This window comes from Rhinatrema bivittatum, chromosome 2 (assembly GCF_901001135.1).
Source record: "Rhinatrema bivittatum chromosome 2, aRhiBiv1.1, whole genome shotgun sequence".
In the NCBI taxonomy this organism is placed as follows: domain Eukaryota; kingdom Metazoa; phylum Chordata; class Amphibia; order Gymnophiona; family Rhinatrematidae; genus Rhinatrema; species Rhinatrema bivittatum.
Window position 1 is genome coordinate 804,850,109 of NC_042616.1, and position 15,208 is coordinate 804,865,316.

At 46.5% G+C, this 15,208-nt stretch overlaps 1 protein-coding gene across 1 annotated transcript; it reads right to left on the minus strand.

Annotated features, from left to right (window-relative positions):
* Positions 1 to 3,274: 3,274 nt before the first annotated feature.
* On the minus strand, positions 3,275 to 9,474 carry LOC115085771 (lymphocyte antigen 6E-like). Its single transcript, XM_029592160.1, has 3 exons — positions 9,324 to 9,474; positions 6,178 to 6,294; positions 3,275 to 3,746 (listed from the first exon to the last, which is right to left on the minus strand). Exons 1-3 carry the CDS (start codon positions 9,373 to 9,375, stop codon positions 3,550 to 3,552), a joined length of 366 nt encoding a protein of 121 aa, XP_029448020.1. The 5' UTR covers positions 9,376 to 9,474; the 3' UTR covers positions 3,275 to 3,549.
* Positions 9,475 to 15,208: the final 5,734 nt, after the last annotated feature.

The following is a 15,208-nucleotide window of genomic DNA, read 5'->3' on the forward strand; positions in this document are numbered from 1 at the left end:
TTTCTGTGCTTTTGCCTCAGCTTGGTATTATTACGCAGACCTAATCACCCAGCTGCCTTGCACAGACCCTGGGGTAGGCTAGTGTTACCATGGCGATACCATGTCATTGTCTATGGATGGCAAAGAGTTTTCTTTTTCTTTCTCTCTCTCTCTCTCTGAGAGCTGGAAAATGAAACCAATAAGAAAACTCCACTTGCACAGTTCAAAATCACACTTTCAGGTTAGCTTCTAAATAAATGTTACAGTACTCCTGTATATTTTCATGACCATATTAGCTATTTTTACAGCTAATTATATTTTTAACTTACATAATAAACATTTTCCCCCCAAAACAAGTGTTAAATCCATATTTATGTGATCTCACCCCGTGGCCTCACCACCAAACCTCAGTTTCTGATGTGTTTTAATCACCTTTTAAAGTTTAATTTTCCTACAGGCACTGTGTAGGCAGCCTCTCGCTGACGTCACTGTCTGTGAGGACCCCTTGGCCTGCACTGTAATCGTGCCGGGGCTTTGATTCCAGCCCTGACACCGGCTGCTGGCTTACGCTGGCAGAGGCAGCATTCCCAGCGCTGGTGCTGCAGTGTGGCACCAGCCCCACTGAGCTGCATTTATCTATTTTAAAAAACTCAACGCTGCACTTCTGGGCTCTCTCTGGCTTGCAGGAGCTCCTCAGGCTCCCGTGGCCTCAGCAACGCTAAGGCAGGGATTTATTTTCATTTCATTTACTCCCCATTTACAGAACAAATGGGGTGGAGCAATAAACAGACATTTAAAAGGGGTTTGTTTGCAAGAAGTCTTCTACCACCACAAGGCTGATAATAATAAACCAAACAGATTTGGAATCCTCCCTGCTCTCTCGGTCAGCCGTGGGGTTTTAGCTGTAAATATTTGTTGGGAAATGTTTACTGATAAATCCAGTGAGATCAATAAAAACGATGCATATAACCACAAGCCCCATATGAGAGGGTACAACTCAGGGATGCATCGAATGATTTCAAACCGTTTTTCCCGCGTGCACGGCAACAAAGGACGGGAGCTTTGATTCCCAGCGCGGCCGCTCACAAGTGTCGACCCTCGTGCCGACCGGCGCGCATTACTGTGTGCACTCCTGTCTCTCTGATGTACACCAGCTCTGACTGTCTGAGCTTAAGGCAGTTCATTGGCATTGGCTGTGACAGAAAACAAGATGTCCCTGTACCCTGCAGGTCGATATTCCAAGGCTCCGACATGGAAACTTTAAGAGCTAGCCAGAAGAAATCGAGATTTGAAACCTTCCCTGCCCCCCTCCCCCCCCCCCCCCAGTGACCAGCTACGTTTTCTCCGGTTAAATGGACAATAATGAGCTGGATGGAAGCATTGAGGGTGCATGGTTAGTTATCTGGATAACTTTAACTGGGGATATTCAGTAAAATAGTTATCAGGTTACATTGGAGTGGAGGAGTAGCCTAGTAGTTAATGGGCGAGGGCGTGAGACCAGGCTTCAAATCTCCCTGCTGCTCCTTCTGATCATGGGCAAGTCTCTTTGCCTTGTAATACCTCAGGTACAAACTTAGCGCTGGATTCATTAAGGCTCTTCTCTCATTTTCAGGACGATGGGCTTGGACGCACATTTTGGATGCACTAGGACGCACATTTTGGATGCACTAGGATAACACCCGATGCAATATGGGGATTAGCGCGTCCAAAACGAGCATCCAAACCAGCTCATAGCTAATGGCGCTCATCACATGTAAATGTATGTAGACGAGGCTATTAGCTATTACCCCCCAATGCAAAAAAGTCGGTGTGCTGGACTCGCACGTTTTAATGTCTTTATGCACTCCGAGCTGTCTGAGAAACGCCCCATAAAGCCACAACGAATCCCAAAATACTGCTTTTCTGTGGTTCCTCCCACTTCGTATGGTCCTGATACTAAGTAGGAACGAACCACAGGAAGGTGCATGAAAAAAAAAATCTTGCCAGCAGTCAGGTTAGGGAAACGGATGCCCATTAATTAAGCGTCCGTTTTCCTGACCGGCGCACAGCCCCATCTCCTGGGTGCTCAATGTCGTTGACGCGCTAGGGGGACACACAGTTCATCCCCAGAGAGTCCTTTTTAGCCCGGCGGTTCATTTGCCTATTTGCATCGAGCGCCCATGAGAGGTGATTGTGCGTGCTTCCAGTTTCGGATGCCTGCTTTTGCATGCACTTTATTTCGTCGGCCTGTTTGTGCCTATTTGAAAAGCCTTTAGTGAATCAATGACTTAGATTGCAAGCCCCCTGGGGCTAAAGAAATACCTCCAGTACCCAGGGCCGGTGCAAGGGGGATTGGGCGCCCTAGGCACCTTCAGCCTTGTGCCGCCCCCCCTGTCGTGCCGCTCCCAGTCGCAGCCCTGACTCCTCCCCCCCCCCTGCAAAAGAAAATTTACAAACTTGGTGGTCCAGGTGGGGGCCCGGGAGCGATCTGCCGCTAACCAAAATGGCGCCTGTGGCCTTCAGCCCCTACCATGTGACAGGGGCTACCGATTTAGGGGGTGATACACTTACAAGCCGATAGTCAGCGGGCCACTGAGCAAGAAAGCTACCTGGGTTATTCAGCAGGCTTATTTATTTTATTATTTTCTGCTTTTTGGCAGCTCAGAGTGGATTGCACTTAGGTACTGGCAGGGCCGGAGGAGCCACTAGGCGAGCCTGGCCTGTGCCTAGGGCGGCGCGATTTAGGGGGCGTCGCGGCAGGCGGCAGAATTTTCAAAGGGCAAAAAGTGCCCTTTCAAAGTTCAGCCAGCCCCCGCCTCACCGTGCCACCCTCCCGACGCCCCCCCTTGTGGTCCAGCGGAGGGCCCGGGAGCGATCTGCCGCTCCCGGGGCCTCGGCTGCCACTAACCAAAACGGCGCCGGTGGCCTTTAACCCTTACCATGTGACAGGGGCCGGTAGCTGCGGCCCCTGTCACATGGTAGGGGCTAAGGGGGCCGGTGGTAGGGGCTAAAGAGGCCAGTGACCTTTAGCCCCTACCACGTGACAGGGGCCGGTAGCTGCGCCCCCTAAATCGCGACGCCCTAGGCACAGGCCAGGCTCGCCTAGTGGCTCCTCCGGCCCTGCCAGTACCTAAGTGCAATTCACTTTGAGGTGCCAAAAAAGCAGAAAATAATAAAATAAATAAGCCTGCTGAATAACCCGGGTAGCTTTCCTGCTCAGTGGCCCGCTGACTATCGGCTTGTAAGTGTATCGCGCAGAGATTCCCGGCCTTGAACGTTTACAGTGACAGGAAAGGAACGCACGCCAGGACATGCACAGAGCTAAATCCATGATTTAATAAGTGCTGATAGCAGGTAGACCTTAAGAAAACAGCTATGTTTTATCTTTATGGAAAATTATATCATCATTTTTTTATTTTTTTTGGGGATAAATGTCAGGAACTGAGAGGATAGAGTAGATGAGTACACAGTGTGGATTTGGCTATATGAGTAGCCGGCATTTAAATCCAGGCTAGGGCCAAGCAACTAAAATTGCAAAGGAAGAGACTTTCTGGTAAAGGTGAGAGCGGACCTTTGCTCCCTCGCACGTGGTCAGAGTCCAGCCCGCAGCAGGGAGAGGACCAAACCCGCCGGGACCAGCAGGGCCAGGGAGCTGAGTTTGGCGCTCGCTGCTCCGCTCTTGTTGCACAGGTCTTCCCGGCAGCAGGAAACGGACGCTTTCGTGTTACCCTGGGAAGATTCCGCCGGAGTGCAATCTCGGACGCATTGTTTAACGATACCAGTGGAGCCTGAAGCGACACAAGAAAAGTCAAGAAAGACATATAAAATTGCTTTCCACGTAAGTTCTTTTTTTTTTTTTTTTTGATGTTCAGCCCACTTTCCCAGGCGATGCTCATGGTTGCTTGCAGTATTTTTTTTGGAATTCAGGTATAATAATTCCCCTTTCCCAGAGAGCTTACAAACTCCCTGGCTGGGTTGAGGCAAGGTCATAAGGAGTCTCCGGCGGGGAAGGTGGGGTTTATTTGAATCCTGGCTCACAGCCCTTTGTTCTAACCACGAGGACGCTGCTCCCCCCGCATGTTGGGGGTTATCTTGAAGGTAATTCCCGATGTGTTGGGGGGGAGGGGGGGAGTTATGGATTTCAACTTATTGACCTGGTTCCATTAGTCCGGTTCTGTGTCAGTAAAGAGAGGCTAAGACAGTCCTGGTTTTGCTCTCGGTGCATGCTGGGACATGTACATTTCTCAGGGGGAGAGGAGGGGCAATAATCAGATGGGTTTTTTTTACACAGGCATGCTATAATAGTAACTATATACAATAAATAGAAGACCTGTTATATATAAGATGTGGATTGAGAGTGCCTTCATACGATGCGAACAGAATGAGTTCAGCTATCGTGTATGTGAGCCATATTCTGGGTTCTAAATCATTAGGCACCTCAATTAGGTATTAAATTTATGTTTGTGTCCACGGGTTTGCGTGCTCTTCAAGTTATTTTCTTGACTGTAAATGTATTATAGCCACCACTTATCATGTACTTGCGTATATGTAGTCAATCTTGTGCTGCCGACACCAGGGTGTTTCGGAGCGGGGCTCCTTCTTCACGGGCTGTCCTTTGACAAGAGAGACCTCGGAAACACTGTGGGAAATTATTCTGGTGGCTGTATAGACTTCTGTGGACTCCGGCGTTAGTAGTGCAGATTGTTAAGCTCCGTGTATATCCGACGGCTGCCACGACCTGCTCCTTTTACTAACAGGTCTTCTATTTATTGTATTCAGTTACATGTTATACAAGTTTGGGTATATTATTTCAATAATAGTAACTATGGCATAGCTAAGACCTGAGTAGTGCACCCCTATCTGCAAAACAATTAGTTTATAACTAACATGTACCTAGCATGTAGCTACCTAGTTATCAAGTGTATGTGCAGGATATACCTTGTATTCCTAGTTAATGATAACATTATATATTTTATTTTTCCAACAGTGACATCCGAAATGGAAAAGGCAAAACACCGGGCATCCATTACAGCATTTGGGGAGCAAGTTATAAAGGGATTTCCACGGAAACTATCCACCCCCCCCTTCCTTTTGAAGATTGCCCATCCCCCCTCTGTGGGGGAAAAACACTCAAGCTGTTTGAGCCGAGCTGATCAGTGCTGTCTTACCTTAAAACAGATTCAAAACACCGAGCCAGGGTCCGGCCCACAAGACAGACCTATATACCCCACAAAAGACTGTGGATAACTATGGTGAAAGTGGGACTGTATGGTGGAATTCGATGGATGATAACTCTTTGCGCGCATGAGATTTATGTGCACCCGATACTACATGACGGTCACTCTTTAATCTACACATGGTGCTTGCTCGCCAGCTTCCAGGACAGGCGGTCCTTTATCATAGATTTATTGGCTATTCCCTTGCAAAGATTCTTTTTTTGGTTAACTGTGGTGACCTAGACATGACAGGGTCTGTGACGCTGTGACAATCCCCCTTGAGCTGGACGGTCCGTCACCGTGGAACTGGACAGAGTGAAAGAAAGCTCCCACGATTTTCCATGGGCGGAAAATTAAAATAAAAAATATACATTTCTCCTCCCATAGGAAATAACGGGGGGGGGGGGGGGGGGGGCGGCCATCCAAGCTAAGGAAGCTTATTCTTCCTCTGAGGTAGAGGCCTTGGGGAACTGAATAAAAGCCATGTGTCTAGTTGACTAGGTTAGAAGTGGAGTAAATCCTGGGGAATGGAAGACTCTAAGCGGGATCCACCTCCTGTGCACTTCAAGTATCTTTGCAGTTCCCTTCTCTCAATGTCTCAAAACACGCCGAATAGCAGCCAAATATCCCCTCTTACCGCACTGGAGGCCCAAACCTCTGGGTGTGAATTGAGCTCTCCAAAGTTTAGTCTTCCTCAGTTAGTGTTGCGTCTGTCTGGTTTTGACTTGGGCCAAAACCAGACAGAGAATCAGTCGCAGAGCTGGGAAGAAAGCAGAACAGAGATTGGTGACGTGACCTGCTCAAGGTCACAGCCCACCAATGGCAGACGGGATTGGATGTGTGTCCTGTGGAGTTCTCTTAATTCCTTCCTAGGCCTGTATCTAGACCCCATCTGCTCCCTGGGTGTCATTAGGTAGTGAGGAGTATCCACAGAGTAATTACCATCTACAGTGAGTCGTTTGCTGAATCTCTCTTATGACGAGGTGTGCGCGGTGGAGCTTACCAGATACTGAAGCCACGACGGTCATACAGTAGTTCTCATTTGATTCACACTCTGTTTTTGTAAGGCAGTCGCTGTTCTTTTCTGCCGCAATGCATGTATAACATTGCAGGGAATGAACTGTAAGAAAACATGACTTTTAATAACATAGCTCATGCCAAATCCCAATACTGAGCTAGCAGAAGGGTTTGCTTTGCACGTACCATGACAATAAATGAACCTCTTAATCTTTGGTGCGTGCTAGAAAAAGGCAGTACTGCATTCCCTTGAAATTTGGGAATACGTGTAATCAGTGAGCGCATCTACACGTGACAATGTAGCAGCACCAACCCAGAAAAGTTTTTACCATCCAGAATATAGAACTAGACAACTAGGACAGAAGGAAAAGACCGCATGGCCTTTCTAGTCTGCCCATCCACCCAACTGATTTAGCTTTACAATTCCTGCCACTCCCTTAGAGACCATCTGTGTTTATCCTGTGTTTTCTTGAATTCAGATACTGTTCTTGTCTCTGCCACCTCCACCACCCTCTCTGTAAAGAAATATTTCCTAAGATTACTCCTTTTCACCCTCATCCCATGACCCCTCGTTCTAGAGCCTCTTTTCCACTGAAAGAGGCTCACCTCCTGTGCATGGAAACCTTGGAGATATTTGAATGTCTCTCTCATATCTCCCCTATCTCACCTTTCCTCCAGGGTGCACATGTTTAGATCTTTAAGTCTCTCCCCCTATGTTTTAGAATGAAGACCACTGCCCATTTTAGTAGCCTCCCTCTGGCCCGACTCCATCCTGTTTATATCCTTTTGAAGGTGCGGGCTCCAGACCTGTACTCAGTATTCCCAGTGAGGTCTCATCAGGGGACCTATACAGGGGCAGTATCACCTCCCTTTATCTGCTGACCACTCCTCTCCCTGTGCACCCAAGGATTTTTCTGGCTTTCACCGTCAATGGGGAGAATAATGAAGGGAAGTGTGTGGGGGGGGGGGGGGGGAGGAGGATGAGGGGTGAGTAAGAAGATGAAAGATTGGAGAGAGGCACGAGAGGGGTAAAGATGAGAAGAGGCAGGCGGTTGGGATGATGGAGGAAAAGAGTCCAAAAATCACTCAGTGGAGCTCTGAAGGCTGAGCCCTCACCTGGAAGAGTGGGATACAAAGAGCTGAGCTCCCTCGTCCTGCAGCTGACTCTGCCCTTCCTGGGCAGCTCCTGGTCAGAGTGAAGGCGCACGCCAGGCATCCAGGAAGAGGACCGGCAGAGGTGGAGGACAGGGGGGGTGCCAGGGGCTTTCTGCACCAGGAAGGGACAGACCGAGGGCAGTGGCTGCCAGCTGGGAGGTGGAGGGAAAGGAGAGAGCTGGAGAGAGAGAGGAGCACTCAGGGAAAAAGACTGCGTCCCTGGCAGGACGGACCAACTCACAGTGTCTCCTGGAAGGGATTCTTCTTATGGGCTGCGCTGCACACCCTGCCTACTGCTCTGTCTCCTCTCCTACCTCTGCCAAGCTCAGTAACTTGCTCCAAGATGATCTACGGCTGCTACTACTACTACTACTGCTACAATAACACTCCATCTCTACATGGATGAAAGGTCCAAGAATTTCCACCAGATTTGTCCGAGTTCCTTATCTTGCAGTGCTCGGCAATCCCCAGTCAGACAGAGATGTTAGCATGTGAACAGGTCACGCTATGGACAGGTAAATTCAAGATAATTGAATTATGCATCAAAGGAAAAAAGAGACATCAGACTATGGCACAATACATTCTGGTGTAAAGAGCAAAATGGTTCAAAAAGTTATTTCACTTTTACAAATTAAAATAAAGCTGCCTGAGAATCTCACCTGCAGTACTTTTGCAAGGATTTCAGATGAAGGTTTTCAATTTAATGTCTGGCACTCGCTCAAGGACGACCCCTCTTCCCCTCATAAATTGCTCTGCAATCGCACTTATTTATTTATTTTTGTTAATAATATTTGTGTATCGCTTAACTGATTTAAGAATTTGCCCAAAGCTATTTACAATATTAAACATGCAATACAACTTAAGAAAATAAACCAAACGAAAAATTGAAATAAAAAGATACAATAACTAAAACCAGGCTTCAGTGAGGATTGGGCTAATGTATGAGAATCCCTGGGGCACTCTTGTGCCCCTGAGCCCCTCACTTGCCCCCATGGAGATGCCACACGATCACCCTCTGTAAGTGATGTGTGTGATTCTCAGCAAAGGGAGCGAGCCTGTCCCGTCTTTTACTGCAGAGATAAGGCTCACTCCCTGCTCTCGCAGCACAGAAGGAGCAGCCTACATGCAACAAGTCCCTCACCTCCAGCATGTACATCACTTTCCACAGCATTCATTTTTTTTTTTCACTTTTTTTTATCATGCCTAACTTTTTTTTTTTTTTTTTTTAGTGGGGCAGTAACAGGTGCTAGCAAACCCCACAACTGCTGTAATGAACTGGCACTCTCCCTCTTGTTTCTTAAATGAAATTATACAAAAGTTCAAGCTTTAGAAGGAAAATCCCATTACTCTGGTCCTCGAGACGCTACCCCCGGCTCCCAGTCTCACAGCGCAGAACGGTACAAGCCTGCGAGGATCATTCACTTCTCTATACACCATGCACTTCCCATGGATCTCTTCTGTACTGGAAATCCACACCTCTCCACGGCCCCCTCAGGTCGTCAAATGCAATGCTACTTACTCCATGTTCCATCCCCGAAGATGGCCCACCTTGATGAAACGAGAGAGAGAGAGAGAGAGGAGACCCCTCGGCAGGTCCTCTCCTGTGGGAAGCGAGGTGCCTCCGAGAAGCAGCTTTCTTTAAAAAAAGCATTACCCAACATGAAGAGGCATTTTATACTCCCCAGCGCTACCCCTCCCTACCATCCTTTTACTCATATTAACCTATATTCGATACCATAATTAATGCCTTAACCTCTCAATGACAACTTTATTAACTAGCTGTTACTGCATGCCTGCTACTTCCTTGTCTATCCCATTGCCATTCAACGTTTGACTTCACTCGTAGCGTAGATTCTAGCCAGTCACGATATTTTATCTTCTTAATGGTTCCCGGCTCCGAATGCTCTTAAATAAAAATAAAAATAAATCCGTTCACATGCACACAAGGCTGAGCTTCCATCCCGGCGTCCCACTTACCGGCGTGCAGGCAGAGCGCCGCGGCCAGCAGGGAGAGCAGGACGGTCCTCATCTTCAGCCGGAGCCTTCAGACTGTAGGGGGCAGGGTCCAGTGGGGGAGCTTTATATACCCTCTTGGTAAATGCCTTCAGGTGTTATTATGCAAAAGTGGTCTAACTCACAGGGAAGTGAAACCGATCAGAATATTTCTCTGCGCTCCCGGGATCGCTGAATATCTGGCCACAAATTCTTTCTTCTAATGTCCAGAATGACCACACCGATAGCTCATGGTCAGGGCTTGATTGTCATCATGGGATAAGGTGTTCCTCGGTCTAAATCCCTCAGACGTTCCCCTTTCTCTTCTGGTATTCAGATGTCACTTATTCATATGGAACAGTGGGACAGAGGACTTTCCCCATCCTGTGCCAACTCGGAACCTGTTGCCTTTTTAAAAATTTGCCAAAAACATAAAACAAAAACAGCTGAAATGCATATGTTCGTGGTTCCGCATTTATCCATCTTAGAGATTTCTACTCATTATCTGGACCCCCTGCCCTTGCTCATCAGTAAAGAATAGGGTTTCTTGATTTAAGAACATAAGAACATAGGAAATTGCCATGCTGGGACAGACCAAGGGTCCATCAAGCCCAGCATCCTGTTTCCAACAGAGGCCAAAAACCAGGCCACAAGAACCTGGCAATTACCCAAACACTAAGAAGAACCCATGCTACTGATGCAATTTGAAAAAGTTTTGTGACAGTTTATTATCTTTCTCTGCAATCTGGGCCTGTTTCAACCACTTTGAAAAGAGCAGTAATTAGGTCTGCCTTGAAAGACTCATCTGTTTCCTCAGATAATTTGGGTAATCACCGCCCGACTTTTAACTTATGCACTATTGCAAAACTTTTAGAAGAACCTGGGTTAATGCAGATGGCTAATTTTTTTAGAAACACATGATATTCTTCAGGATGATCAGTTCAAATTCTGGAAAGGGAGAGGTACTGAGACCCTTTTAGTATCTTTGTTAGATGAAATGTGAAGTAATTTAGAATATTAAGGGGGAGTGTTTAAAAGCTCTGCGCATGCAAAATCCTTTGGTTGCTTGCACGTGTGCCAGGCGCACGGGGAACACTTTCATAAAGGCGGCATTTGTGCGCGTATGTAGCGCTATGCATAAAAATGGGGCTTGGGGGCAGACTTCATACATACACGTGTATGGTGGATTCTATAAGGGATGCATGCTTTATGACGCAACGCATTGAGCCACATACACGCGTGCACATTTGCTCCTGCCTATTTATTCGAGGCAGCGCAAACCTTCATTTTCTATCGTGTGTTTTCCGTCTCTCTGGGTGAGTGGACACAGAGGTAGGTCAGGGGGTGGGGAGGGAGTGTGTCAGGGATAGACTGGGACTATAGGGGGTCTCTGGAAGAGTTATAGGGACATCCTTCCTGCTTTTCAGTTTGTGAATCGGGGATAGGAAAGAGGGCAACACTGATGTAACAAGATATTCTGGTGTAGGCACAGAGCCTAGAGGAAGCAGAATAGACGGGGATGAGACAGGAACAGGGGATCTACAAAGGAGACTAGCAGAGTGTGTTCTACCTCCGGAGAGTCCCTTTTCAAGATGATTCTAATAATTGCATGGGTATTCAGATCAATATGGCTGAGGAGAGAAGGAGTAGAAGGAGGCGGTACCCCTTACACAGACTTTACAAGACTAGGACACGGTTTCTGGATCTGTCAGAGGAGCAAGTCATGCGCAGGTTCAGACTCAACAAGGAAATCATACAATATCTATGCCAGCTGTTAGAGCGAGACCTGCAACTTACTACCCAAAGGGGGCCATGCCTTGCATAAACGTGTCAAGGTCGCTACCACCCTGGCCTTTTCCGCTGTTTGCACCTTCCAGCCACCTCTAGGGCTCACATCCAGAATCAGTCTGCCACCTCTAGGTGTATAGAGCAGGTCCTGGCTGCCTTGCTCAGGAAGACGCAACACTTCCTGTCCTTCCCTAGCAGAGGACAGCAACAACACCAAATAATGACAGATTTCTATCAAATCGCACATTTCACCTCTGTCTTTTCTTGGGAGCTATTAATTGCACTCATGTCCCCATAAGGGCACCAGGGGGGGACGAGGCAACCATTAATGAACTGAATGATGATGGTAACACACGACTGTATACACCTCCCAAATTTCCTCTTCCAGTATACTTTAGATATCTTCTGATTCAGACGAGCCAAGTAATGTCTCTTTATCTGAATCAGTGGAGGAAAATATGGTTTTCACTGCTTCATAAGAACATAAGAACATGCCTTACTGGGTCAGACCAAGGGTCCATCAAGCCCAGCATCCTGTTTCCAACAGTGGCCAATCCAGGCCATAAGAACCTGGCAAGTACCCAAAAACTAAGTCTATTCCATGTTACCGTTGCTAGTAAGAGCAGTGGCTATTTTCTAAGTCAACTTAATTAATAGCAGGTAATGGACTTCTCCTCCAAGAACTTATCCAATCCTTTTTTAAACACAGCTATACTAACTGAACTAACCATGTCCTCTGGCAAAAAATTCCAGAGTTTAATTGTGCATTGAGTGAAGAAGAACTTTCTCCGATTAGTTTTAAATGTGCCACATGCTAACTTCATGGCGTGCCCCCTAGTCTTTCTATTATCTGAAAGACTAAATAATCGATTCACATCTACCTGTTCCAGACCTCTCATGATTTTAAACACCTCTATCATATCCCCCCTCAGCTGTGTCTTCTCCAAACTGAAAAGTCCTAACCTCTTTAGTCTTTCCTCATAGGGGAGCTGTTCCATTCCCCTTATCATTTTGGTCGCCCTTCTCTGTACCTTCTCCATCACAATTATATTTTTTTTTAGATGCAGTGACCAGAATTGTACACAGTATTCAAGGTGGGGTCGCACCAAGGAGTGATACAGAGGCATTATGACAATTTCCGTTTTATTCACCATTCCCTTCCTAATAATTCCCAACATTCTGTTTTAGGGATGTGAATCATTTTTCTGACGATTTAAAATATCGTCCGATATTTTTAAAATCGTCATTAATCGTTAAAGATTGCGAAACAATAGAAATTCCCCCGATTTATCGTGAAAAATCGTTCATCGTCTTAGTGCGCACTAACGGGCGTTAGTGCGCGCTACCCATTGTTAGTGCGCACTACCCATTGTTAGTGCGCGCTAACAGAAAATGATACTAATTTGACACTTTTTGGGCAATTTAGGATCATGAGAGGTCTTGAACGAGTAGATGTGACTCGGTTATTTACACTTTTGAATAAAAGAAGGACTAGGGGGCATTCCATGAAGTTAGCAAGTAGCACATTTAAGACTAATCAGAGAAAATTCTTTTTCATTCAACGCACAATAAAGCTCTGGAATTTGTTGCCAGAGGATGTGGTTAGTGTAGTTAGTGTAGCTGGGTTCAAAAAAGGTTTGGATAAGTTCTTGGAGGAGAAGTCCATTAATGGCTATTAATCAATTATACTTAGGGCCAGATTTTAAAAGGGTTACGTACATAAGGTATGTGCATAACCCTTTTTGAAACTCCCCTGCGTGCGCCAAGCCTATTTTGCATAGGCTCAGTGGCGCGCGCAAGTCCCGGGGCTTGCAAAAAGGGGCAGTTGGGAGCGTGGCCAGGGGGCGCGGTTTTCGATCGGGGCATGTGGGCGGTCCGGGGGCATGGCTGAGTGCCCCGACACAGCGGCCTGTGTCGGGGCCTGCCGGCGCGCGTAGGTTACTACTGCCCGGAGGCAGTAGTAACTTTTCTGATAAAGGTAGGGGGAAGGGTTAGATAGGGCCGGGAGGGTGGGTTAGGTAGGGGAAGGGAGGGGAAGGTGCGGAGGGGTGGAAGGAAAGTTCCCTCCGAGGCCGCTCCGATTTCGGAGCGGCCTCGGAGGGAATGGAGGCAGGCTGCGCGGCTCGGCGCGCGCAGGCTGCCGATTTTGCGCAGCCATGCGCGCGCCGACCCCGGATTTTATAAGATACGGCTACGCACGTATCTCATAAAATCCGGTGTACTTTTGTTCGCATGCGTGCGTATGTTTTTAATATCTACCTCTTAGAGAATAGCCACTGCTATTAATTACATCAGTAGCATGGGTTCTTCTTAGTGTTTGGGTAATTGCCAGGTTCTTGTGGCCTGGTTTTGGCCTCTGTTGGAAACAGGATGCTGGGCTTGATGGACCCTTGGTCTGACCCAGCATGGCAATTTCTTATGTTCTTATGTTTATTATTTTTTTGTTACTAGGCACTGGCACATGAAATGCTAGTGCATGTTTTGAATTTGCCAATCCCTGTGCATTTTAGAAAGGTGGTCCTGGAATTATATATGCATCATACACACTTCGAATAATCCAATCCTGCTTGCTTTTATATGAGATGTATATGGTAATTGGTAAGTGTATTTTTGAATTGGCCAATACGTTTACTTTCCCTCCTACGTTTACTCACTAGCAAAGCTTTGTAAGAAGGGCTTCTCTGCTTGTGTGTTGCTTTTGTTTGGTGTGAGGAGAGGAGAAACATCAGCTCTTATTCAATCTACTGGATCTATTATATCAACCTAGTCACATTACTAGTCACACTTGCTGGGGCTATATTATATTAGCTGCTTAAGTTTAAAAAGTAAAATACAACACAATACATTACTGAACTACTCACTGACTGCTGTGCCAGCTTACTTTGTTGGTGCTGGACTTGAGTCAGCCTGGCTAGCGGTTATAATTTATAAATCACTCAGTATCAGTAGAGCTATTAATGGGTAGTGGCTGGCTAGTGGCTGGCTAGTGGCTACTAGTAGCCAGGGAGCCAATAGTCAGATTACTAGTCATTCAGTGACGTGTCACTGACTAAGTCACTATATCCTTCCTTATATCTTATCTATTAGGTGCTGCTATTACTAGTGTCAGTACACTGCTGTGCCAGCTTACTTGTTGGTACTGGAGTGGACTTGCAGCTTGACTGAGCCTGGCTGGTGGGCCAGTGGCCACTGGTTATAAAATCACCTATAGCGCTAGTATAATTAATTTCCTGTGCTCTGGGGTTGCTATAGTATTATTACCTGCTAAAGCCATAAAGTTTTAAAATGTTTGGTGGTCACAAGAGTGCTACTGGAAAGAGAAGTCCAGTCCCTAGAAAAAAACTGCAATTTGATAAGAATGATACCCCTTCTAATGCAGCTAATGTAGAAGTGCAAGGTAACTTGCAGGACAAGGAAGGAGCAAAATCAGGAAAATGTGACGGAAAGGTGAAGGTCAAATCTGTGCAGCTGCAGCACACTTTATTGTTAGATGAAGTACTAGAGAAAGTCTTGAATAAAGAATCAGAGGACTCTGAGGAGGAGGATGACGATGTTGATGATGATCAGGGTTTTTGGGCTATTAAAAATTCTGAGGAGGAGGAGGAGGAGAAGAACACCACCAATGACAATGTACTATCAGATGGTAGTAATGATGGTAGTCCGATTGCAAAAACCACTGTCAGTGCCAGTATCATCCTCCCTATTCCTAAACCAGTTGAACATCGGCAAGTTAATACAACAACAACAACTTCTTCTGCTACTTCTTGTAATACTACTAGTACTATGACAATGACAAGAAGTGTCCAGCCTAGAGTAAGGGACAGTAGAAAAACATCTAAGGTTTGGAATCATTTTAATGTGGCTGATCGGAGATGTGCTGAATGTATCCATTGTAAAAGGATGGTGAGCCGTGGAAGAATTTTTGGACATCTTACTACCACCAACATGAAATATCACCTTGAAAGAGAACATAGAGCACTGTTGCTTGCAGAAGAAGCTGCAGGGAAGCCACAGAAGGAAATTAGTTCAGAAGATTGTGTGTATGTGAAGCCAAAGCAGTCTCCTCCTTCTCCTCTTCCCCG

Bases quoted from the DNA above. Each gene is read 5' to 3' on its own strand.
- LOC115085771 (XM_029592160.1), bottom strand. From the start codon at position 9,375: ATGAGGACCGTCCTGCTCTCCCTGCTGGCCGCGGCGCTCTGCCTGCAC. The intron at 6,295-9,323 runs GTAAGTGGGACG...GTTTTCTTACAG, and splicing joins GGCGCTCTGCCTGCACGCCG to TTCATTCCCTGCAATGTTAT. The intron at 3,747-6,177 runs GTAAGCTCCACC...GTGTCGCTTCAG, and splicing joins CGTCGTGGCTTCAGTATCTG to GCTCCACTGGTATCGTTAAA.